This window comes from Pseudonaja textilis, chromosome 2 (assembly GCF_049901715.1).
Source record: "Pseudonaja textilis isolate UNSWEBS1 chromosome 2, rPseTex1.2, whole genome shotgun sequence".
Classification (NCBI taxonomy): domain Eukaryota; kingdom Metazoa; phylum Chordata; class Lepidosauria; order Squamata; family Elapidae; genus Pseudonaja; species Pseudonaja textilis.
The window spans coordinates 150,121,982-150,148,638 of record NC_141991.1 but is presented as its reverse complement, the minus strand read 5'-3'; the positions used below and the strand labels follow the sequence as shown (position 1 = coordinate 150,148,638).

At 43.1% G+C, this 26,657-nt stretch overlaps 1 protein-coding gene across 2 annotated transcripts; it reads right to left on the bottom strand.

The window, feature by feature from the left end:
* Positions 1–1,950: 1,950 nt before the first annotated feature.
* On the bottom strand, positions 1,951–24,190 carry CRB3 (crumbs cell polarity complex component 3). Of its 2 annotated transcripts, none has more exons than XM_087925906.1 (4): positions 23,524–24,190; positions 7,294–7,528; positions 4,158–4,228; positions 1,951–2,755 (listed from the first exon to the last, which is right to left on the bottom strand). In XM_087925906.1, exons 1-4 carry the CDS (start codon positions 23,860–23,862, stop codon positions 2,552–2,554), a joined length of 849 nt encoding a protein of 282 aa, XP_087782032.1. In that variant the 5' UTR covers positions 23,863–24,190; the 3' UTR covers positions 1,951–2,551. The 2 variants fall into 2 exon arrangements, with proteins under 2 accessions (XP_087782032.1, XP_087782033.1); XM_087925907.1 differs by lacking the exon at positions 23,524–24,190 and adding an exon at positions 12,762–12,887.
* Between the last annotated feature and the right edge of the window lie 2,467 nt (positions 24,191–26,657).

The window sequence follows — 26,657 nt, the reverse complement described above, 5'->3', positions numbered from 1 at the left end:
CTAAAGTTGTCCAAACCTGAGTTAAAAATCCTCCTTTCAGATCAAAATTCAGACACTTAGCACCATATTTATGACGGTTGCATGTTCTCAGGGTCATGTGAGCATCTTTTGTGTCCTTCTGACAAGCAAAGTCAATTCACTAAACAACCATGTTACTAACTTAACAACTGCAATGATTGACTTAACAACTATGGCAAGAAAGGTCGTAAAATGGAATAAAACAACAAACATCTTACTGAGAAGCAGAAAATATGGGCTCAATTGTAGTCGTAAGTCAAGGTCTACCTTTATATGATACTATACAGCAGTGGTCGCCAACCTTTGTGAACCAGGCTGTGGGAGCAGTGGACTGGCGCATGTGCAGTGGCACTCAGACAAGAGAGAAGTCTTTGGGGCAGGGTTCTGAGCTCCTTCAGACTTCTCCACGCCAAATTTTTTTGCAAAAGGACGGAAATCCTGAAGCAGTGAGAAATCACTCTCCCAAAGCCTTTCATCCATTTGCAAAAGCTTTTGGCGGGAAAAGCCTGTGGTGGCGTGTCCCGTGTTCCTTCAGCCTCAGTGAGTCAGCAAAGCTGAGCAGAGCGTACTCAGCCTCTGGTCTCACTGCTCGGCTTTTGGAGCAACGGGAGCAGGCGGCTTGGCAGCCTGGCTGTGGGGGTAGTGGGGGAACTGGGCCACATGCACGCAGCTCCGCACTCATGCGAGAGAGAAGTCTTTGGAGTGCCACTCACAGGAGTGGAGCTAAGCGCACACACCAGCCCGGCTCTTGTGTGGCCCAGTTCCAAATAGATTTCGACCCCAGAGTGCAGGGGTCTCTAACCTCAGCAACTTTAAGCCTGGCGGACTTCAACTCCCAGCTGGCTGGGGAATTCTGGGAGTTGAAGTCTGCCAGGCTTAAAGTTGTCCAGGTTGGAGACCCCTGCCATAGTGGACCATGGCCTGGGGGTTGGGAACCCCTGCTATACAGTACTGTGCTGCCACCTAGTGTCCGCCAAAGCATAAAATATTCCTTTGTAAGTTTCTTACACTGAACCAGCTTTTCACCCCTGAACTTGGATGGCTTCAAGTAATCCTCAATTTACAACTGCAATTGGAACCAAAAACACCAGTCACTTAATGAGGTAGTCATTAAGTGAGTCACAGCTGATTTTAAGACCTCTTGCCGCAACTCTTAGGCAAAACTGGCTTTCCCCATTGACTTTACTTGTCAAAAACTGAATGGAAAAGTCACAACTGCAGGATGCTGCAACCATCAAAATATTTGCAGGTTGCCAAGTGCCCAAATTCTGTTCATGTGACAGCAGGGATGCTGTGGTGGTCCTAAGTGCAGTAAAAAGTCACTTTTTTTCAGGGCTGCTATAACTTTGAACAATCGCTAAAAGATAGGCATAAGACAAGGACTAACTGTAGAGCAGCCTGGATGTCTCTTTATGCCCTTATTCTAGAGTTAACTCATCACTGCAAAAAAAAAAAAAGAAACCAACTGCCGGCATTCTATGCAATGCACAGAAAAGGGGGTAAAGCAAGCCCTCCCTCAGGCAAGAAAGCCAGCTAGGTGCTTTGGGCCCGTCATTCTTGGCCCAACCCACTTCCAGAGTGGTGACTGTGGAGAAAAGAGGAGGCAGGAACATTATATACCCAGCCTTGAGTTATAGAAAATAAAAATAGGGATGTAAACTGAATGACCCAATATTTCAAAATAAGATACGTGAAAGATGGTGACTTCGAAGAGCTTGGAAGAAGGAGAGTGAAGCAGCAGCACTTGTAACTGAAGAATACCATAAATAAAGAGTGTATTTAATGTGTGAGGTCTAGCAACATTTTTAGATTCTTGATAAGATGGAATAAGGCTTTCTATGATTTGCTTCATTTTATTGCTGGGTGTGAATGATATCCTCCATTTACGCATTTAGATCGTTTCAGAATAAATTTTCCACCAAGCAACTCAGCGCATTAACCCTCCCTCACCACAAGTGGTGCCATTTTTTCCTCATCAAAAAAGGGAGATGGACTTTTATTAGAAAATAGCATTCTTAAAGGCAGAGGACAACCAACACAGACTTTAAAAAACACTTGAAAGGCAAAACCCCCACCCAGAATCCACCAGTTGGGCCAAGGCAGCAGCCTTCCTATCCCAAAATCACCATCCTTCTCTCTTCAGAAAGGCCGACCGTTCCCACTGGCTGCACAGTCAATCCTATTCTAGGAAGAAGACCACGACTTGTCCTTGAGGTCAGTGCAAACAGAGCATATCCAGCCAGCATGGTCTGTTCTCATAGCATCAGGCTGGGCCTTTTCTTTCCGGCTGCAGAGAGCAGGATCCCATCTCGCATCTCTACCAATCACAGCTTCCGGGCTGCCTTCTTTCTGGCATTTGGAACTTCTCCACTGACAGCTATTCATAGCTAGCCAGCCAGCTGGGAATGCTGCCAACCATACTGGGGATCTTCCAGTTTCACAGGTCCATTCTCAGTCTTTTTTTTTTTTAGTCCAGTGTGCTAAGCAGCTTTTTCCAAGGAATGATCCCAAAATGGAGTCCTTTTTCCGTCTGTCAGATAAGTCGCTCCTCTGGTGGCAGCTTGAGGTTGGTCTGCGGTTCCACACGGGCCCCTGCCTGCTCTTCATTGCTGGGCTGGTAAGTCCCTTCTGTCTGGCGCTTCTCCCGAATTTTGAGTCCCATGAAAACCAAAAGGCCGATTAGCAAGAGTCCTACAAAAACACAAGGCACAGCTATGGCAGCTTCCAGTTCCGCCTTCTGCACAGAGGAAGAGTTGAAGAAAGAGAGCAGAGTTAGCTTCTGTTCAACACAAAAACAGAGCAGGGCAGAGCCCAACATGGAAAAGCTACTACCCACCCTTTGCAGTCTGTGCTGCACCAATCAACAGCTGTCACACATCAGTACAGGACAGGTAGTCCATGAGTAACAATGGCAATTGGGACTGGGATTGCTGTTGCTAAGCGAGGTAATCATAAACCCAGGAGTCCAAGTTGCTGTCATAATAACTGCTGGACCACTAGGGTCATTGAGTGGGTAGAGGCAGGAGTTCCAGGTAAGGAGTGCACCAAGGTCATGTGGAGGATGTGGGTATGTTGTGGGTGGGCACTAGGAAGCATATATGGGCCGGTGGGACTGTGGCTGGGCATTAGGGAGTGAGGGCAGTCCAGCAAGGACCTTGGGCAGGCGGGGAGTGCTGCAAGCAGGATGCTATGGAGCATGGGAAGGAGGGGGATGTTGCAGACATACTCCCTAATGGGGTTTCTCAGGAGAAAAAGTGGCAAAAGCAACTTATATTACTGGCTTGTGACTGTCTCTGGTGGCTACCCCTTGACTTTGCTTGCTGGAAGCAACCAGGGATGTTCACAAATAGTTATTCTTTGACTGCAGGGAATCTGCAATCTGCAACATTATGGACCCATCATAAGTACCCCTCATTCAGCACATTTTAAACAGTCAAAAATGTCACTATCCAAAGCCACAGTTTTACTTATGCACTAAGTCACAGCAAGCTTTTGAAAATATTTGGAAGAGGTATTTGAAATCTCATACAAGTCGAGCAACTCTGCTATCCATAAAACAAACAGATTGTCATTTTTTAAAGCTTACGCACAACTGGAAACGATTCACCTCCTTTAAGAATCACATTAAAGACACACTGCTTCGTTCTTTAATTCACTAAACTGCCACAGCTCCTTCTCAGGCTCGGAGCCTTTATCAATTATGGTAGGATGGATGGACGCACAGACAGAAAGCAGAGACCTTGTACAAGATCATCTATGTTTGTTTACTTCCAATTCCAAAAGTGCAGCTCAAGTCCAGACCCCCATTGCCAATGCATTCTTGTGTTTGTGTGTACTGAAAACAGTCAGACTTTTACAAGCACTCATATGAGAACACAACTATCTTTCAAGGTTTGTCTCTTTTAAAAAGCTGGACTTAGTGAGTCAAAGGGTACTATCTTGTGGTGATGTTGTGGTGATGTCCACCTTGCCCATCTTACATTACATTATCAATCTTCAAGTCACCCAATTTACCATAGCAAACACAAGCATCAATTGTGTTCTTTTCACTCACTGGAAAGAACAGAAATTGCTCTAGGGTTACTATACCTTTCCCTCAAGAACTATTAGAAACTCAGCTCACATTTCAAGACACCTACCGAGAGGCCTTTGGAAGAAGTGGTTGGCACTGATGTTGTAGGAACCACTGTGCTGTTGTCACTGGAGGAACCTTGGAGAGACATAAAACAGCATAAGACATACAGGAAGAGCCTCCTATCTGGCTCTAATGCCATGGAAGTAACTCTGCAGATGATGTTGTACAACACCTCTCCATTACAAAGTACAGCATTACAGATAGGGGACAGTGAAGCTCTCCCTCATTCCCTCCAGTAAAAATAAGGCCACAGTCTCATAACACCATCTATTCAAAATTGGTGTCTATTAGGAAAGTCTTTCTATTTGGGTCTGCACATCTAATTTGTCTTCAGGAATAATTTCTGTTCTCTGGAGCACAAAAAAAGAATTCTGCTTCATCTTCCAGATGTTATTTTTATGTTAAATAGACAATTGATATCATATCACTCCAATCTTCTCTCCTCAACCCTACACATACTGTATAGCCAATTTCTTCTCCATTTTGTCATGGGATTATATGTCTATGCCCCTCACTATCCTGGCTGCCTTTCTGGACTTTCCACTTGTTTGTTTTTTAAATACAATTTAGCCATAAATAGGACATGGTATTGCAGATGAAAGCACTGCTTAATGAAAATTAGTCTTGACTATTAGTGGTCCTGTTACTTTGCTGGATCATGGTCAGCTTCTCAACAACTATGGCCCTTAAGACTTTTCATGCATACTGTTGCCACTGTACTCCGTTGCCTTTGTTCTTGGACCTAAATGCAGGAGCATAGATCAGGCTTTAGAGTTCCAGTTTCATAAACACCCTAGAGAAGCATTTAAATCATGAATAAAAATGTGGAACATCATAGGGCTTAGAACAGAACTTAATGGTACTCCATTTATGTGTTTCCTCTAAGATGATTTTTTAATAACACGCCAGCCAAGAAATCAAATCTGTGCAAGGTAATGGGTTATTTTAATCCAGCCATACACTACTAAATGCAATCCCACCAAGTGACTGTTAGGATATAATATACCCAGGCATCTTTGTAATGTGGTAAACAGGTGGTAAACACCTGGATTGTTTCTTTTTTGTTTGAGTAAAAAAGAATAAGATATAGTACTTCTGTGTGTGAAATGGACAAATATTCAGGGAGAATCCAGGGTAGTAGTAGCAGAAAGAAATGCTTGTCGAGGAATAGCTTCAGTCATTCATTAATTCCCAATGCTAGTGAGGGTTTGGTTGTTTCAAACATTCAAGCCCACCACTAGGTCCTTAGATAATCACTAAGGCATTGGAGACCCTCTCTACTGGGACATTGCCTGCCCTGTTTATACCCAAGTTAATGTTTTGGGCATTAGGGAAGCAGAAACATGGATAGACTACTTCTACAAAGTTTAATTCAAATCCTGCCTATATAAATACATTTTCAGACTCAGTTGCCAATCTCTGGTTGTTGTTGTTTTCTATTATAGGGCTCAACAATCTTTTCACCTGAATAGTCCATCCATGAGTTTCCTTTTAAAAATGTCCCAAATACCAGCAAGGTTTCTAAGCCTCACCCAAGAACATTTAGGAAAGGACTCCCTTGACTACTGAATTGCTGGTTTTATTTTTATTTTTAAAGAAACTTCCATTGACAAGCTTTCACCTTGCTCTTGGGGCAGGTGTGGCCCATGTTTGGATAGTTTCTGCTCCCAGGCATTCCATTTCTGTCTTGGCCTGAGCACTGTTTCAGGTATGAGAAAGTAGGAGGTGGAGTCACCAGGTTTCAGCAGTCTTTCCAAGTTTCAGAGAGAATCCACGCCCAGAGCGATAGGCAGGCACTAGCGATTTAGCTAGATCTCATTCCCTGGCCTGAAGGAGTCTGAACTATACCCTGAAACTGTTTTGCAATTCATAGGTGAGGTCTAGCCAAGAGCCAAATAATTCAGGGGAAGCCACAGAGGGAAGAAAAGGGTTCTGCTATTAGTTGAGCTGTTATTTTAATGTCTCACTATATTTGAATGAGCAGACATTTTAAGGTTAATGACGTTCTCAGATCGTAGAGAAATTAAAACTACCACAAGGCACGTACATAATTGTGATCTCTCTGAACACAAACCAATTTGCTTCTCTACCAAAATGGATGTCAAATATTTTCCAAATATGTATATTTTCCAACATTTTCCATAATGTTGTATAATTTATTTATTAAAACTATTTCTATTTCTTTATGGACATCTCCCAAGATAGCTTGTGCAACAGAATAAACTCAACAAGAAAACTTTAAATGTTTGTATTCAAAACTGTCTCAAGTTCTAAAATCAAGTTCAGAGTAAAAGCTATGCAAAATAACATTGCTATGCAAAACACATTCAAGGGTTAAATTGAATTTTAAGTTCATTAAATTTGAATGAAGGGAGCTTTCCCCAAATAGTCAATAAAAGCAGATATTCCAGGTCCTCCATTAACATTTGCAATCTAGTAGGGCCCTTCTCCATGCCTGCTGGGATTGCTTTGCTGAAAATCTGGGACCCTGCTGTGTTTTCAGAAAGCTTGAAAGACTTGGCTTTGTTCCACAGGCCTTGGGTTAGAGTGATTTCTGGCTCTATATTTGTTTGATACGGAGTATTTTACTTTGTTTATATTTATACTGTTTTCTCCCATGTTATTTAACAGTTTAATTTTTTTTGTTTTTTTCCCCTCAAATGTTTTCATTAATTTATAACCTATTTCCTTAGATTCGCTTTAGCATTTGAGAAGGTTTATAAGTAAAACAAATAAAATAAAAATAAGTATATAATGATACCTTACATGGAGCACTGTTTGAATGACATTGCACTCTTGGTAAATACTTTACACTCTAAGGTATCATATGATGCCTGCCAAAATAAAGCCAATCAATGAAAGCCAATCATACTCCAACAGGAGATAGAATTCCTAGAATTTGTAGTATAAGCTGGATATTTACTATCCAAACACTTCAGATACATTGTTTTACTCTTTGGGAGAGGGGAGTAATTAAGAGAAGACATTCTGACTGTTGGGTATGATCCACTCTTTGGGGCAATCACTAAGCAGACAGACAACTGTATCAACCACCAACCAACAGAGATGCCAGATTCCCTCCCCAAATTCCAGCCAGCCCATTCTTCTTTCTTTTATGGCAGCAAAGGTAGCTCACCCACCCTGACCCCATGCAGGATGCAAAAGGGATTGGAGAGACACTGTCAGAAGGAGTGCAAGGTGTCCAGAGCCGGCCATTGCCCACCTCTCCAGGTAGGAGAGGGGCAGGATGAGAGGAGGAAGTCCCCACTGCTGCAGGAGAAAGGCTGCTGGCACTAACTTCTGTCTGTACTGCAGCAACCTCCCAAATACTCCAGGTAGTTCTTCTGCTGCAAGAAAGTCCAGGTTTGCTTGCCACTGGAAAAAAAAGAAACAAGGTGAATGATACTTAAATGTCTGGGCAACTTCTAGATTTGAATCTGGGCCACCTGCAATCTTAATACAACAACTCAGAAATTGTCTGGAATCATCAGTAGATATTTCTTCCATTGACCAAATGGTCAACTAGATGTTCTTCTGAATGGACAAGTCAATAAGAGTGTTGAACAGGACTGCAACTGGCTTGCTGTATTCTTTGGTACAGCCACTGAACGTTCTGTTCTCCACCAACATCGCAATTCTAATAATCTTTCCACTCCACATCCATACACAAAACCGAGACAATAGATCAGGCATCCTATCCAGCAATGTAACATATTCCTCCATAAATATATAATACTCCATAAATTGTTATTCATAAACACATTCCTGGGAGACATTGTGTGCATTTAATTTCTCGTGACTGTCTACTGAAGTATTATAAAGGATATCCTTATATAAATATGTAGCATAGTTTATAAAGTGCTAAGCGGCAAGTAGTATTCAAGCACATATGCAACAGAGCACACTGCATTCAGCCATTATGGCTTAGAATGATTTTTGATGGCACCAGTGGTAACCCATGGATTGTTTAAGGAAGTAAGCCAGACTTTGATACCACTGTTAGCTTATTTATTACGACTATGGCTTAAGAAGGATCTCTGGATTTGGTTTATAGTTTGCTGGATTATTACTGGATTGTTTTAGAGCTCTGCCTAAATGTTTTTCTGAATCAAACAGATGCAAGCAAGGACACCTAAAATGGGAGCAAAAACAATTCAGTAATTTGACTAATCGTGCAGATTATCTATGTGGTGGCTGGAAGTCAAAAATGGTTTGGTGACACATAATTAATCAATTGGCTAAACAAGCCACTACAGTATTACTTTTCTCATTACAAGGCTGACTGTCTCATTTCCCATTTAACAGATTATGGTAAATATGATTTACTGGTAAATGATATTAAGACCTTAAATATGGACAGCCTAAACCAGAAAACGGCAATAAAATCAATGCAATTTTCTTCTGATATTGCAGTTTGGGACATGCATTAGCAGTGCCCAAAACCCCTAAATGATTAATATTGTGGGAAAAGAGTTGGGAGTTCCCAAACAACTGTTAAACTTTATGTATAACTGAAAAATAGCATTTAGATAGATATAAGCAACCTACAAGTAATTTAAAACAAAAACCTGGAACATCTTGTTTTAATAAAGAAACCCTATGTTATTATCTTAAAATGTGATTAACACAACCAAAGATTCTGGGAATTATTAGATACACCACAAAGTACAGGTAGTCCTCGACTTACGACCACAATTGAGCAAAAAAAAATTCTGTTGCTAAGCAAGACAATTGTTAAATGAGTTTTGGCCCTTTTTTATAAACTTATTACAGTTTTTTAAGTGAATTTGGCTTCCCTGTTGACTTTGCTTCTTGTCAAAAGGTTGCAAAAGGTGATCACATGACCCCAGACATTGCACCCTCATAAATACTGCCAACTGTGAAGCGGTCAAATTTGGATCATATGAACATAAGGATACTGCAATGGCTGTAAGTCATTTTTATCAGTGTAACTTCAAATGGTCACTAAACAAATGCTTGTAATTTGAAGACTACCTGTATGTTGTACAGATTGGGTTTCTGTATGTTAGAAATATAATATTTTGAAAGAGACAGCACTTGTACATTTTGCCCTTGTTTTCTTGTGCCATTATTTTGGTTTAATATTCACCAAGTTGCTGAGAAAACAAATATTAAAGATATGAATGTGAAGCTAAATTACATTTGAAAACTCAGTTAAGGAAATTTAGCTCTCCTATGCATGGGATACAACTAAAAATATTGTTTTATTATTTCACACTTGACATAAATCTCTGGATGAAATATGGGTAGTCCTTGACTTACAACAGTTCATTTAGTGGCCATTCAAAGTACAATGGAAAAATGGGACTTATGACCACTTTTCACAGTTACTACTGTGTTTCTCCAACAATACGGCCTCCCCCAATAGGAAGTCCAGCATGTTTTATAGGCATTAAATGAAATTAAGCCCCTCCCTCCAAATTAAGGCCCATATTAAAGCATGTGAAATGGGGGGAAATGGCGGGGGGCTTGCGGTTAGGAGCGCCCTGAGGGCAGCCATTCCTCGCCACCAACCTCCCTACTGTCACCAACTACTTTTGCTGCACACCTGGATATGGTGCTGCCTGAGTTGACCTCGGTGTTGGAGCAATGCCGCGGCATTTGGCACAGCCACGCGGCATTTGGCGCAGCCACGCGGGGCCCGCCAGGGCTTCTCCCTGCAACCGGAGCCCGGCAGAGACACTCGGCTTCAGGCGCTCCGGTCGACACCTTCCCGGGCATCATTCGAAGGCAAAGCCCATTCTTTTAAAAATGACGCCCTATTACGACAAAGCCTCCCCTGCCCAAGAGGGCAGCCCAACCCCACGTGGGGAGGCGAATCTCCCGGGGCCGCAGCGCAGGACCAGCCCACCCCAGAAGAAGCGCCCAGCCGCCATCCCTGCCTGGCGCCGGGCAGAGCGTGAAGAGCTTCACCTGGGGTGCCCAGCACAGCTGACAAGCGGGCCCTCCTGCCCGGCAGCGGAGCTCTGGCCAAGGCAGCGAGGGCCTCCCCGCTGGGCCCTCCCCTCATCCCGCCAGGGTCACACCGGAGCCGGGCGGGATGGGCAGAGCCGGGAAAGTGAACCACGGGTGCACGCCTGCCTGCCAAGCGAAAGAGCCAGGCCGACCCGAGTTTGGCTACCCAAGTACCTCCAGTCCGACCCCAAAGGGGCCACCGGGAGAGGCCGCCCAAGGCAGTAATAGCGCCCACCCCTCTGCGGATAGGGAGGTGAGGCAATGACAGTGCTGCTTCCCTGGCAGCAGGTCTGGTGGAGAGAGCTCGAAGCCGCCTGTCCTTTCCACCCCTTGCCGAGCCCATCTCCGTCCCCACGCACCTCCAAATGCACCGGCAGCTCCAAATGCTGCAGCAGCACAGGCACTGGGCAGAGGTGCTCACTCAGCGGGGCTCAGTTTGGAGGAGGACGCGGCATGGGCCGTCGCCTTGCCTCCCTGTCCATGGATGGATGGGCACTATTACTGCCTCGGGCGGCCTCTCCCAGTGGCCCTTTCGGGGTCAGGCTGGAGGGACTTGGTAAGCCAAGCTCGGGTCAGCCCAGCTCTTTTCTTGGCAGGCGAGCTCGCACCCAGTGGCTCACTTTCCCGGCTCTGCCCAGTCTGCCCCGCTCTGGCGCGGCCCTGGTGGGATGAAGGGAGGGCCCAGCAGGGAGGCGCTCACTGCCTTGGCCAGAGCTGTGCTGCCAGGCAGGAGGGCCCGCCTGTCAGCTTTGCTGGGCACCCAGGCAAAGCTCTTCACCCTCTGCCCGGTGCCAGGCAGTGATGGCGGCTGGGTGCTTCTTCCAGGGTGGGCTGATCCTGTGCTGCGGCCCTGGGAGATTCACCTCCCCACGTGGGGTTGGGCTTGGGGAGGCTTTGTCGTAGTAGGGCGTGGTTTTTAAAAGAATGGGCTTTGCCTTTGAACGATGCCCGGGAAGGCAGCAACAGGAGCGCCTGAAGCAGAGTGTCTCCGCTGGGCTCCAGTTGCAGGGAGGAGCCCTGGCCGGCCCCGTGTGGCTGCACCAAAAGCCATGTGGTTGCGCCAAATGCTGCGGCGGTGTTCCAAACACTGCGGCGGCACAGGGAGAAAGGGAAGCAACGGTGGTGGAAGGTCTCCCGATACAAAGTGCTCCACCAACACCGAGGTCAACATACAAGCCATCGCCTCCTGCCCGCCCGAGGATGCAAGGAGGGGGGGATTAAGTCACACCCAAAAAGACGGCCTAGCTGTTTTTTCGGGGCTCAAAAAAAAAAGACCCGGCCTTATTATATGAGAAACACGGTACCTTTGCAGCATCCCAAGGTCATGTGATCACTTTTTGTGACCTTCTCACAAGCAAAAGCATTTGGGAAGCTAGATTCGCTTAACAACCTGGTTACTAAGTTATCAGCTGTGGCAAGAAAGGTCATAAAATGGGGGAAAACTCATTTAATAAACGTCTTGCTTTAACAACAGGAATTTTGGGCTCAATTGTGGTCTTAAGGGTACAATTCAAGGTGCTAGTTGTCACCTTTAAAGCTCTTCATGGCTTGGGACCAGGTTATCTGAGGGATCATCTCTTGCCAGTCACATCTACCCGACCCTTCAGAGTGAAGAGGCAGGGGATGTTGCAGGCCCCACCCCCGAGGGAGATACACTTGGGGGGACCCAGAAGAAGGGCCTTCTCCGTGGTTGCTCCCTCTCTCTGGAACATCGTTCCCCCAGAGATTAGAATGGCCCCCTCTCTAATACTCTTCCGGAAGGCACTGAAGACCTGGTTCTGTCAGCGGGCCTGGGGAACCCAGAAAGGGATGGAGCCCATTAAATGGCTCGTGTGATCTGCTGTCGCTGGGGGTGGGGGTGGGAGTTGGGGAGTGATTTTTTATTTATTTATTTTTCTAGATTTTGTTCTATTGTACTTTTATTAATTTGATTCTTTTTGTTAGTTTTTATTAGGTTTTTTTTTTTAATATGGTTTTACATTCTGTAAGCCACCTCGAGTTGCCATGGGCGAATAGATCAATAAGTCAAGGACTACCTGTATGTGTTCATTCTCTGCCTATGAATTAGACCAGAGGTGTCAAACTTGTGGCCTGGATGCGTCACGTTCCGGCCCCGCCCCTGACCAGTTTAGCGAAGGGGAAAAAAGTGCTGATATGTCACATGACAACACAAGTTTGACACCCCTGAACTAGACTGAAGACAGTCATCCAACAGTTCTTTATGTGACTGAATTTTAATTTGTTTAAGAATTGACCTTTTCATTTTATATTTAGGTACATTTAGGTTTTTCTCTTATTAGTTTATTTTTATTTATGTTTTTTTTCCTATTTTGTTGTATGTTGTTATTTTCCTTTTTATGTTAAATCATGAACATATTAAAAAAGCAAATGAAAATGAAAAAGCAATTTTTTTTTAAAAAAAATGACAAACTACAAAATAAAAAAATATCTGATGAGAAATCCCATTCAGATGAAAGTACTGCTCTTTCATGTGAAGCAAGCTGCGCTGCCTGAAGGGACCAGATGATTGCAAAGAAATATAATCCTTCTACCACCATCCTGTCAGAACCTACCCTTCCATCTCTCTACCGCCCAGCCTTAATGGTCAATCCCTATCCACCCTCTCACCCACCTGCCATCAGAACTGATGGAGTTTCTTGGATTAGAAGTGAAACATTTTCTTCTTCTTCTTCTTCCTCAAAGAAAAAAAAACAGTCCAGAAAAAAAAACACCTTTGAGACAACTATTACCTGGATGACTGACAATCTCTACAGATAGCCTTACTTGTTGCTATCCCCACAAAAATGTACAAATGCTCCTCTTAGGTGGACCTACTTCGACATTCATGACTTGTGTTTGGTTAGTTACAGCTATTAAGTCAGGCCCAACCCTGGTGATTATATAGACAAACACCCTCTGCAATTCCTCCAAGGACATCCCAATTATCTCCCTGATCCCATCCATCCATTACATCCGCTGCCTTCTCCTTCCCCTTCCCCTTCCCTGAATTTTGTGACAAGGAGAGCTGTATTTCTTAGTCTATCATCCCCCAAATTGCATGCCCCAAATATGTGATTTTTTTTTTTGCTGAGTAACAACTCAAGGAAACAACACCAATTTTGCCTTTCTTGCCATCCATGACAGTCTTAGCAAATGACCTCTAATCTGTATTTTATTTCACTCTCTCTTTCTCAATACCCAACTATAAAAGGTTTTCAAAATTCACCCACCTATATAGTCCCTCGTTATTATTATTTTTTGCTGCTCTCCCTAAAGCAAGGGTCTTCAAACTTGGCAAGTTTAAGACTTGTGGACTTCGACTCCCAGAATTCCCAAGCTAACATGACTGGAGGAGGAATTCTGGGAGTTGAAGTCCACAAGTCTTAAAGCTGTCAAGTTTGAAGACCCCTGCCCTAAAGTGAGCCCAACATCCAAACGCTCCTCCCCTCTCCTCATGCATTTAAAAACGTAATCTAAATGCACATTTCAATCCCACTCTGGATAGAAAAGAGGAAGGTGCCTGGATTGATCACTGGAAGTACACGATACTTACCTTCTGGGACAAAAGAAGCAGACAGGCTACTGCTTAAAGGGCCAGGGTTACATTCTTACACAGGTTCGTATAGAAATTGTTCCACTGGAATCTATGAGCACAGGTAGTTCTCGACCTACAACCATTATTTAGTGATCATTGGAAGTTACAGCAGAAAGGAAGGATGTGGCTGTTTTTCACACAACAATTGCAGCATCCCTGTGGTCACATGATCAAAATTCAGCGCTTGGCGACTGGCTCATTTTTAGAACAATTTCAGTGTCCAGAGATTATGTGGTCAACTTTTGTGACCTTTTTGACAGGCAAACTCAATGAAGAAGCCAGAGTCACTTAACAACCATGTCGCTAACTTAACTGCAGTGATTCACTTAACAACTGTGGCTTTTATGAAAGGTCATAAAATGGGGCAAAATTCACTTAACGGTTGTCTTGCTTAGGAACAGAAGTTTTGGGCTCAATTGTGATTGTAAGTCGAAGACTACCTATAACATGAATGAGGTATGGGATGGAGCTATATTTAACAAGCATATCCCAAAGGATGAAAGCCTGAGTCGTATACCAGCAAAGGCCCCATTGAAAATTCACCTCTGGCATGAATTTATTAAGTGGACTTCAAGGAAGCAACCCACTAATTCACACACAGTACAGCTAATCCTCAACTTACGAACACAATGGGGACCAGAATTTCTGTTGCTAAACAAGTGAGCTGTGCCTGACATCGTGACCTTTTCTGCCATTGTTTTTTAAGCGAATCACTGCAATGGCTACATGAGTCATGCATTAAGCAAATCTGGCTTCTCCCCTTGAGACTGCTTGTCAGAAGCCAGCTAGGAAGTCCACAAATGGCAATTACATGACTGGGCATGCTGCAACAGCCATAAATACAGGTTGCCAAGCACTTGAATTTGGCCATGTGACCAATGGGGATACTGCAAGTGTGAAGACCACCGTTGTGGCTTTGAACGATTGCTAAACAAATGGTGCAAATTAAGAACTACGTATAATGATAACAATGTTGCCCTACCTTGAAGTAGGTCATCAAGATGGAATAAAGACGGATGTAAAGACTTAGCATTAAGATTTAACATGGGTTCTTGTAATTTTTATTTTGGGGCAGCTTTTATATTTAAGGAATAAATCAGAAAAATTAAGTTTTACAATACAAATAAGCCTGGGCTGTTTTTTTGGAGCAACAATATATCTCCGTCAAACACCTAACTTTTTTACTCCCCATGTCAGCAGTGCAACTGGGGAATGCTGGAGGGCTTAAGATGACCCTGCCAGATGTTCACCCCCGTTGGAAGAAACATCCATCTGGGTTCAGTTCCAAGTGGGAAGAAAGACACTGGAAACATGGAGGCTCCTTGGAAGGATGGTTTAATAGTGGACAGCAAGACCATACGGTTTGAGGTCCTGGGCAAAAAGAGCACATGGGTGAGAGGAGAGAGATTTCTAACCTCTGCTGGGCTTTGAACCTGCTTCCTGTTCCTGTGGCAAGAAATGTATCCTGATTGGTTGTCAGACTCCCATGTGGCCAGACAGGGGTAACTTTGTAGGTTGTCTTGAGTCCCAGGCTTGGTTGACTCTTGCTGAGTGATGTAATGAAGGGGCTTTGGGCAATTCCTATCACCCTGGAGCTGAAGGTCTTTTGTGTTGTAGATAAGATGTCTTTTGTCTTGTAGATAAGGTGGCTCGGTCTTTCTGGGGTGATTAACAAAGGTGGGGGCTGCTTTCCAGGAGCATGTTTCTCCTTTTCACATCCAGGGAGGTATAATATTCTGCCTTTTTAATATTTCCTAGAATATTTCATTTTCTAGGAGCAGGGTGGGTGCTAACTTTCTACACCCCTACTTTAAATGGTGTTTCTTAGAGAAGCAGTACAGTGGAAGCTGGACTGAGACCCAGAAAAAGAGCAGTTCAGTCCAAAGGCTTTGAGCAAGATATGTTTTGATTCACATCACCCAGCAAGATTGGATAAAACCGAACAGAAACACAGCAATGGGTGTTCCCCAGCCGGACTAGTCAATAATTTACATGTAGGTCATAAGCAGCATGCCCCCTGGGACTGATAAGGGAATTGTGGAGGACACGGATTCAGGAACAGGAGGAGTATTAGGTATGTTCGATTACCTTGAGTTACTTATAAAGTAATAAAGACGGGATTTTAAAAAATCTAATAAATAAATAAATTCAGCAAGAATTTTTCTCGGATCTTCAAGATAAGGTGGGAATAAAGAGTTCATTCGTATTCACAAGGAGCCAATTAACCAAGTGATGAATTAATTAACATTTCAAAAGTAGAGTGCCCAGTAGATATTGTTCGCTCTTCTGTACTACAACATCAAGAGGGGATGGTTTCAGGGCTTTGTCAGGGTGGGAGGGGGAAGAGAAATTGGGTTTTGCTTTTGCTTTTTTGATACATGAGCATGATAGGAATGGGAGGGCTCCATATTCTCCAGAAATTGGACATTCAACCAACAATAGGAAAATCTAGCTGCTTAGGTACAGTACTTACAAATCAAGTCTTTAAAACAAAACTATTGCTGTTTTTTCTCTCTCAGAAATTTTACATTTCTTAATTATTTTAACCAATCACAACGATTTCAAGTCTTTATAGTTGGATATTTACGCCAAGCTTTTCTTTCTTTTCTAAAAAACAGAACAGACTGTTTCTCAATTAGCCAGGTCCATGCATGATTTCTTCACTCACAGGAACCCTGTCAATTGCCTGCCAGACTGTTAGGAGAGAACATACCCTCAAGTTGCTGGTTCAATGGGAGTGTACATCAGCAATTGCTTTACTTCCTGGGCGGAAAGCAAACCGAATTGCTTAATAATCAGCACACACCAGAGGAATTTATTTACAGAGTCAAATCACACATCCACCTCATCTGGCATTCCCAACCACCCCAACAAGATGTTCCCAAGCAAGACAAGCCATGAAGCAAACAAAAGGCTGTGGCTAGTAGCCACCAATGAGTATACCACGTCATCTCTGAAAGTCTTACTATGTCCCATGGCTTTCATTGCTTAAGGCACAGTAGCAGGGACCTCAAGAAATCTTTTAGGCCTGCTCAAAGAAATACTATATTGTTCCCTCAGCACAGCTTTCAAAGCACAGCATAGCTTTACCTCCACTTTGCCCTTTGAACACACTTGCATGCCTGCACGCACACACCCTTTCCTGGGAAGAGAAATGTAACTCGAGCACCCTGAAAGGATCCAAATTAATCTGACCTTAGACTTGGATTACTCCAGATGCAAGTTGAATTAACAGCTCTGGATACATTCTACCGTAACACACACATACAGCATTTGCATCTCAGCCTATGTTCCTTGTGCATAAAACTGCACATGTGCTATTGATAGTGGTTTCACCTTCTGTGAATGCTAACTTTAAAGCAACTTCTGCACAGTGCCTTGCTTTATGCATAGGTAAAAGTGGATGTAATTTGAGGACACCTTTATTGAAAATCTTTCACCTGCAAAAAGAACGGCACAAGAAAGCTTGCCCAATTATCAAAAGGGCAGACAGATTCAATAGTCGCTTGCCATAAGGAAAACTTGCAAGGTTGCCCACTATCTTCTCCTCTGATACTTGCTCAGGACACCATGAAGCAACAACCATTTGCTCTGAACAGGTTCATGGGCATGCTTCCAATAAATACTGGGCTGCAAGAATCCAAGCATTTCAGAGAAATAGCCATCTTGATGAAAATGACTGCTGGGAAGTATGTCCAGATCTCTTTGTCCTGGACAATCTTTATGAAAATTACTTGTTCCGCAGTACAATTAGAAGGGAGGGGAGAAGTAGCATCTAAATCAGGATCTCCACGTCGGGAAAGTTTTAACACCTCTCCATAATACCCAGACCCATCATGCACCCCCAAATTACTCCTCTTTGGCAGAGTGAGAGAAGCACCTTCTCTTCTTGTTCTTTGCCATCCCACCTGGGAAGGTTCATCAGAGTCCACATCAACCTGAGCATTCTTAAAGCAGTCCAGCTCCCCACTGAGCTCCTGAGCAGGAACAGAAATATGCCTGTGTCTGTCTATGCAGGATGAAAAAAGGTTGGCTGTTCTTATCTTATTAAACATCACATTTCTATGGAGCTTTCAAACAATCTCAGTGTTACCATTGCAACAAAAGAACAATTGTGATACTGACTTTTTCCATCAGTAAAGAAAGCTGAAAGAGATGAAGGAAGCATTGGCATTCGTAACTGAAAAGATTTTTGTCAGAGGACCAAGAACTACCTAGACAGGCTTCTAAAATCAGGACTCTATAAATAGAACCCAAGTCCTCTCAGAGAATATATTCATCATCATCATCACCAGAAAGGTCTCCAGTTGGAGATCTTCTACTACTGCGTTTTGTTTCCTAGGAACTAATCAAATGCCTCTGGGATGGTTACAAATAGATATTGATGATAACTTTGTTTTTCTACTTTTTTTGCGTTGGGATGGAGGGGGGGACTTCAAGTCTATGTTGACACCTGAGGACTGTCTGGCTTAATCCCTGAGGTTTTCTTGGCAAGATTCCAGAAGTGGTTTTGTCCTTCCCAGCTTCCTAGGACAGGGGGAGGGAGGGGGGAGGGAGAGAGAGAAAGGGAGGGGGGGAGGGAGGGAGAGGGAGGGAGAAAGAGATTGGCATGAAGTCACCTAACTGGCTTTGTGCCCAAGGCAGAACTAGCAGTCTCCTAGTTTCTGTCTGCCTTAACCATTATGCCAAACTGGCTGTGTCCAATATGCAGCATCAAAAATACACCACCTCAGCACAGGGAAAACCATGAAGATTCTCTCTACCAACTTTGCCATTTTTTTTTTAGTTCATATGTTCGTTTTCCCTCAGCAAAGCACATGTGATAAAAAAAATCTGACAGCAGTACTTAAAACCCAATGAAGAAATATCTCAGCCTCTCGGGTACTCTGGCTGGACTCATACTAAAGCCATGGCTTCCCCAATTTTTTTTTTTTAAAGCCATCAGGGCTCAGATTATTTATAATGTTAAGCCATCAAATCATAGAACCAAGTGGCTCTATCCACATGCCATGTTAAGCTGGTCTCGTTATGGCTTAAAGCACTTTGTGATGAGCCCAATCAGTAAGTAATTTAAGGCAGCCATTCACAAAGAAGAGAACCAATACAATAACTTTTATGGCAAAAGGATTGAACTAAGGTTCTTCAGCAATTATACTGATGGAAGTCTGAGCCAAAACAGATTGCTAACAATCAAATTACATTGTAGCTTGCAGATCATATTACCTCCTGGTTTGATTTAACTCTGGTTTATTGAATAAATTGTAATCACTAAGCAGCATGGAACATGGTGGGTTGAAACTAAACAAACTACACCATACCTTACTGTAATGTGTGAATTGAGCCTAAAAATCATAATCAGTTCATCCAAGAATGTTTAATGATCCCCTTTTGTCAGTAATTCACATCCATAAGCCTACTTTACAGTACTTATCACTTTACATATCAGTATCACCCCCAGCCAATACAAATACCCCTACTGTAAATGGTTACTTCTAATTTATCTGAATATTTCTTGCATCAAAACGGTTTAACAAATGATTTAGCCTCTGAGTGTCAACAAGATATTTTGTTCCTTAAACAAATTATCCCACCTAGCTCTTGAAATAATTACATTCTTATTTTCATAAAACTCCCAATGATTTACTTAGGAAGGACTCACCTTGGGCCTTAAGTCATGCTGATACCTGGATAGCAAAGAAAAACTCCTTTACATGAGTAGATCTCAAAAGATAGTAATTGCACCCTTTTTAGTTTGGTTCCTGTGGGGACTAAACTAAAATTGCTGACACTTTAAGTAAGTTCTTAGGGACTGCCACCAATGAAATAAACTAAAGGGTGTGTTTTGTATCTACCATGATGGATCTGGGTTCTCTGAATAATTGCTAATCCAAGTATATTTTATACAGACAATTCTTGACTTACAACCTTTCATTTAGTGACCATTCAAAGTTACAACAGCACTGAAAAAGTGACTTATGGCCATTTTTCACACTTACAACCATCGCAGCCTGCCCGTGGTCATGAGATCAAAATGTGGACCCACTGACAGTTGCAATCTTCCAATGTCATGAGATTGTCTTTGGTGAACTTCTGACAAGCAAAGTCAATGGGGAAGCCAGATTCACTTAACAATTGTGTTACTAACTTAGCTGTAGTGATTCACTTATCAACTGTGGTAAAAAAAGTTGTAAAATGGGGTGAAACTCAACAACTGTCTCACTCACTTAGCAAGTTTTGGACTCAGTTGTGGTCATAAATCAATGACTACATTACAGTGGTTTCTTGGAATAGATACAGGAACTAATTTCCATGTATTTCCACACAGAAAGTTGGCAATTGTGGACGCCTCTTGACTCAAGAGCTTTTTTTCCTCCTCTTCTTCCTTCTGATACCATATTCTAATGCTGGGAGCCCAGAGCAAAAAGTCAGCTGTGAGACAGACTCATTCCCATGATCTTTAGGAAGCTTTCATGAGTCACTGGTTAAAAGGTGATACCTTGCACTGAGATACTTTTGTTTCATTCCTCTGGAATCATAGTGTGGAGCTAACTCCCTTAGCAAGAGATAAGCCCCAAATTAGCCAACCTCGTTTTATCTTCATGTGAACCTGTTCGTGGACATTAGCCTACAATTCAGAGTACTGTCTGAATTCTGCCAGGGAGTCAAGAGGGCTGCTGCTGCTGCTGCTATTTTCTGCTCAGCAAGGCCTTGAGCCTATCCAGAAGTCCAAGTGAGTAAATCTCTCCTGTTACCTTGGAGCTTCTTTTTCTAAGACAAGCACTGCAGGGACTAATCTTGAGGAGTAAGTATACAGGGATTGCTTTAATAGCCACAGTTATCTTTAATAGCCACAGTTTCAGAAGTTTTTGTCTGTTCATTAGACAGAACCTAGAGATATCGCTAATCATTTCCACTTTGTCCCAATTGATCTAACTTCTTTAACAGCAACAAAGTTCTGAGAATTTGAACCTTATTATTTCAGAGGTATATTCACATTAATTTTACCACTTCAAAGCATGAAAGAGAAAACTGGAATTTTGTTCTGTTCTTTTTCTTATCATGGTTCCTGCACTTTTCACATGTTCAAAAACAGCAGGATTTATTGGGAGATATTTCTGTTTGCTGAGCAGGTAATCATCACGTCATCAGATCTCTGCTTGGCAATTAAGGCACAGAAGTCTAGTGGAAAAGGAACTTGGGCCATCCTAGATTTCAGATAATAGGGCCGTTTTTAGATGAAGCACTGTCCAAGCAAAAGTTCCACCCTTATAAAACACAGCGTACAGCTGCCAAACTTTTTATGGTTGCATGGTATGAGTAAATCTTCCCTATCCTCTTCCTCTTCCTTTTGATTTGCACCACTGAACAAGTTTCAAGCCTGGTCAAGTCATATGAAGGCCCTACCCATCAGCACACATATAACCACAATGATTTCAAATGTTGGCAATCCATCTGGACTCTAAAACAGGTAAGCATGAGGTGGGTTAATACACAAGCCCTATTTGGTAAGTTTCAACATGCATCACTAGCCTAGTTCACATATAATCCTAACCCACAAACTATGGTTTACAATCAGATGGTTGACTCCATGCATCACAGTAAGCCTAACACATAATGCATCTGAGCAGCAGTTCTTACAAATGTTCAAGCTCAAACACTTTCAACATTTCTCAGTTTTAATTTATAATACAGTAAATATCTATTGGTAAAATCGACATAAACCAAAGCTCTTTGGAATAGGTAGTTATTTTAAGAATGTAAAGAAATCACCAAATCAACATGTTTGAGAACCACTAGCTTAGAGCATTGTGTGAATCCAGCCAGAGAGAACAAGCACATCTTTTTACCTTTTAAACAAAAACAAAAAACCTGATCTGATGTTTACTTCTATGCAGCTGAACATTTAACACAGACAATTCTGGCAATCCTGTGCCTGCTACTTCTATGAACATTATCTTCTCGCTGGTACCTACAACTAAATTTCACAGAATCCTGACCAACTTTCCTGGCAAGGCAAGAAAAGTCACTTTTCCCCTCTGCAGAAAGCAATCCCCTCCCCCCAGTGACCAGATGCAAAGGAAGCCAAGGCCTCACTACTTGAGAAACTGCAAAGAAGTTACACCTGCTCATATTCCACCTCCTGTGTCAATGGCACTGCTTTTATTTATTTAAAACTCTAGACAGAGAGAAGTGAGCAGAAACCCACAGTCTAGTAGGCTGTTTTTCAGTAGACTACCTGCTGGGGATGCTTGCAAGAATGCTAGGCTTTTCCACAAAGTGCTTAGATTCTTAAAGGCACATGCTCACAGAAAGCAGTTGCATGAGGGAAACCTGTAGCCCCTTCAAAACAAACGTATAGCAAAAGATTTGCTAGGCTGCAGTTCAGTTCTTCAGGTGCACGGAGTGGGGATTCTGAGTTAGGGAATATATATTTATAGAACTCTCACATACTCGAGGTATACTGTTTCAACTCCTACCCTCAAAACAATGCTACAGAGCACTGCACACCAGAACAACTAGACATAAGAACAGTTTTTTCCCAAACACCATCACTCTGCTAAACAAATAATTCCCTCAACACTGTCAAACTACTGTATTTACTAAGTCTGCATTACTGTTACTATTGCTATTAATCCTCCCATCCTTTTCACCCATCTCCTCCCACTTATGACTATATGACTGTAACCTTGTCGCTTTTATCCTTACTATTTATATTGACTGTTTCCTAGTATGATTTGATTGCTTATTGCACCCTATGACTATTATCAAGTGTTGTACCTTATGATTCTTGACTCTTGACAAATGTATCCTTTTATGTACACTGAGAGAATTTACACCAAGACAAATTCCTTGTGTGTCCAGTCACACTTGGCTAATAAAGAATTCTATTCTATTCAATTCTATATGGGGGGGGGAGATGGTTTATAAACAATGCGGCCAGAAATTAAAAATAGAAAGTGAAGTTAAGAGTATATCTCTACATTACCTAGAGGTAAGAATAGAGCTGTAAAATTCATTGTGTGGGGTCAAGGGAATTCCAGACTTTTCTAAAAGCCAGGGCAACGGAGTAAGGCACAAGAAAAGATTCTGCATCTTCTAATCTCAAAAGCCCATGAATTTCTCATCCCCTTTACAAGATTTGGTTCAACTCTCCTAAAGGAAGACAAAATCTCCCTCTCTATCCGATTTCCCAGGTTGGATTGCGAGAAATTCAAGCAGGTTACTCAATGGTTAACCCGGCCGCTTAGGAAGCACAACCCAGCGAAAACTCGCTCCAACAGCGAGCAGCACTAACTGCTCGTGGCCTCGGCCCGATCGGATCCCCTCCCAGATGCCCCCCCCCCGAAGCTGGCTTAGTTTCCCGTCCCAACAGAAGTTAAGGCCGGGAGGGGGGCGCACCAAAAGGACACCAAAGTTCAAAGGAGCGTTTCAGGCACCTGCTTCGCCCGCCCTTTCCCGGGAAACAGCTGGAAGTTATTAGGGGAGAGCCGCCAAAGTGGGTTTCGGCGCCGGGCTCGGAAGGTCCAAGTCAACAACTTTCGCTCGGAAGGCCCAAGCCCCGGCTTAACCATGGGAACCCCCACCCCACCCCAGGTCAGCCCGGCCAAAAACAAACAAGAGAAAACAAAACACCCCACCCTTGGTTTCCGAGGATCGGGAAGGTGAAACAGGCTTGTCTTCCTTCTCCCGGGCAGCACTCCAAGCCTTCACCTTCGCTGGTGGGAGATGCCAAAGTCCGCAAGCCCCAAAGAGGAAACCTCCCCGCCCCCGCTCCGCGCCATCCCCCGCCTTTCCTTACCTGCTTCGCGCTGTCGGCCAAGCACCTTCTGGGCTCGAGAGCTCGCTCTGACCCAGCAGTCGCTTGCCCGCAACGACTACAGCGCCGCCGCCGCCTCCGCCTCCTCCTCCCCCTCCTTGGCACGTGATCCCCCAAAGCAACAGGTACTTCCCGTCCCGTACCTGAGCCAGGTGAGGCGCCCCCTCCTGCTTGCCTGGATGCTCTGCGGATCGGAAGAAAGCGGCGCGGCGCGGCGGGATCGCTCCCCCGAGTTCCCTTTTCCTGGCTTTCCCTCTCTGGTGCCTGTGTGTTAATGCCGCGTTTGCTTTGTCGCCCATTCCACGCGGTTGGCTTCCGCATAATATTGCTAAGCGCATTACTTTGCAGGACAGTAAATAAAAGGAGGGAGATGTGCCCTGAGGAGACTGCAATATTAAGTGCCAGCCCGGAGGATCACATCAAAATAATCACAACTGGCACATGGTTTCTCTTTTCCCGGCTGCTGTGCTAGGCGCCCTTTTCCTAAGAGGAGATGTCACAGAGCGGATGGAAAACAAGCAAAACAAACTTCACCTGACGCTTTCACATGGCACAAGGCAGCACCCAATCTCAGGTCTGATTAGCATTTTAACAGGAGACCATTAAACCATGTCAGGCTAGTGCTGAATGAACAAAAGCCCCAGAATGCATCGGCACTTGCCGAAACCACTTCCCTTTTGTTGCCAAGAAAACTGCTGTACGTGGAGAATCAGGGATGACTCGGAAGGCGCCTTTATCTAAATCTGTCACTGGCTATTGCTGCTCACCTATGGAGTCTCTCCCCCTTGTGGAAGCTTTCTGCATCTTCACTGACAAAGGAAAGCATTAATCTGATGCACCCATAGAGATTTTGTTTGTGTGTCTCTGTGTATGTGTGTGAGAGAGAGAGTGCAGGCCTTTGACTACATCACATCCGCTGCCTCAAAGAAACTTGGGACAATTTAATTTGAATACTTAACATAAAATGTATCAAGCCATTTAAAGTAAAAGATGTGTAATAAATAAATATTTCAGATGGAAAAAGGAGTAATAATAGTGACTATGGGCCAGTTCCTCTTTCTCTCAGCTGGACCCACCTTGGAGGGTTATTGTGGGGAAAATAGGAGGTAGGAGAATTAGTTATTTCTGCTACTTTTATATATAAAAAAGAATAAACAAAATAAATGTAAGAAATGTAGGAGATGGTAAGAGTGTTGCACAGGTTTGTGAAGGACAAATGTATATGGAATTAAGAGTCCAATAGGGATGTGCAGGTGTGACACCAGGAACAAGATGAAAACTCCCAAGAAAGAATTGTTTCTTGCAAAGACTAGTAGCAACTCCCTGGAATTGCTCAGGTCAAATTCCACATCATCAGACATGCTAAAACATGCTAACACAGTGGATGATGATGATGATGATGATGATGATGATGATGATGATGATGATAAAAGCTAGCGAACTAGATGGTTTCTTAAGATTTTACAGAATCTGAAGCATGGTAAGTATCAAGGAACCTTCCTTAACTTGTTTTTTTGCCTCACTACTTCCCTTGGATAATTATGGGAATTGCTAGTCAGCATTCCAAAAAGGCACCTGGGTCAAGGAAGTCCACTTTAAAATCTACTATTTAAGTGTATCCAAATCTTGAAATGCTTCCTCCCCGCCACTCCTATTTTCTACATTCTCCATCTTTCTTTTGAATGCAGAACTCATTTGTTTGACTGTGGAAATAAGGGATTTGAAGAAAAGGACATGAAAGAATTCTTGATGTTGCTTGGTCTCATCAGGGTGCTGCAGTCTCAGGAGATAGGATGACAGAGGTTATACCAGTAATAAATAGCCACTTTGTAAAGCAATCTGGGCTATAGGATGGCTGCCCTTTCCTTGAGCTGCATTCTCTAGCCTCAACATTCAGCCACGTAGGAATTCCTGAAAGCTTCTTATACCCAGAGGAACCAAGGCCTGGCCCAGGGGATAATTCAGTCTGGGGTCAGTTGAGCCAAAAATAAAAAAAAAATCCCTTTGCTTTCAATTTAAGCAGGTCAATTTTGAGCACTATGGCATGCATGCATATAGTTCTCATATACTCACTCAAATGGAATAAGGCTACCAAGACTATGTTAATACTACCTAGACTAGAGCTACAACATGGCATTATGGTGCAAGCAGCAGAAAATTCAAATGTTTCTTTATTCTCTTCATCAATTAAAAGATGCATTGGGATTCTCTCTCCTGAAATAAGCAGGATCTAAATAACATGAAGCAGTGGTGGCAAGGCATGAAAAGGGAAGTTGAATCTTTTGCAGCTTAGACTGAAAGGAGTGAATGCTTAGGTTCACACCTATTTTTTGCCCCCGGAATTATTTAAGACTTATATGGACTGGTGGGCGCCTTTGTTAACAGGGCTATTTACCTTTATAAACAATACTGGCCGCATACCTGTGGGTTGAGAAGTGGCCATTATTGTTCCCTTACATAAAAAAGGAGACAGAGGCAATCCAAATAATTACAGACCAATAAGCCTAATTGGATTTGTTGCTAAAATGTATGCAAAGCATTTGTTGAGCAAAATTGAAATCTGGGTTATGGAGAATAATCTTTTGGCGGAGGAACAAGCAGGCTTTAGACCAGAGCGATCTACCATAGATAATTGTTTCACATTATATCATTTGGTAACAAGGTATTTAAAAATGGGTAAGAAATTATTCACTGCATTTATTGATCTAAGTGCGGCTTTTGATTTGTTAAACAGAAATATTTTGTGGAGGAAACTGGCGGACCTGAACATGGAGCCCAGACTCCTTTTTCTGGTTAGGACCTTTTACTCAAACACCCATGTGAAAATCCATACTGGCGTAAATGGAGCCCTGTCTAAGAGCATACCTACCAATATTAGCGTAAGACAGGGCTGCATTTTAGCCCCAATGCTTTTCAATCTCTATGTCAATGATTTACCAGGATTCCTGCATGCAGTAGATTTGCATATGCCAAAGATTCTTGATAAATTTATTAATACCCTTTTATATGCTGATGACACGGTATTAATGGCTCATTCACAAATAGGCCTGAGGAGACTGTTGCATAAGCTGAATACCTATTGTACTTTGAATTTCTTAAATATTAGTAAAAGTAAA

Excerpts from the sequence above, each read along its gene's own strand:
- CRB3 (XM_087925906.1), bottom strand. The coding sequence starts at position 23,862 with ATGCGGAAGCCAACCGCGTGGAATGGGCGACAAAGCAAACGCGGCATT. Across the intron at positions 4,229-7,293 it reads GCATCCTGCATGGGGTCAGG|GTTCCTCCAGTGACAACAGC; the intron begins GTGGGTGAGCTA and ends TGTCTCTCCAAG. Across the intron at positions 2,756-4,157 it reads CTTCTTCCAAAGGCCTCTCG|AAGGCGGAACTGGAAGCTGC; the intron begins GTAGGTGTCTTG and ends TCCTCTGTGCAG.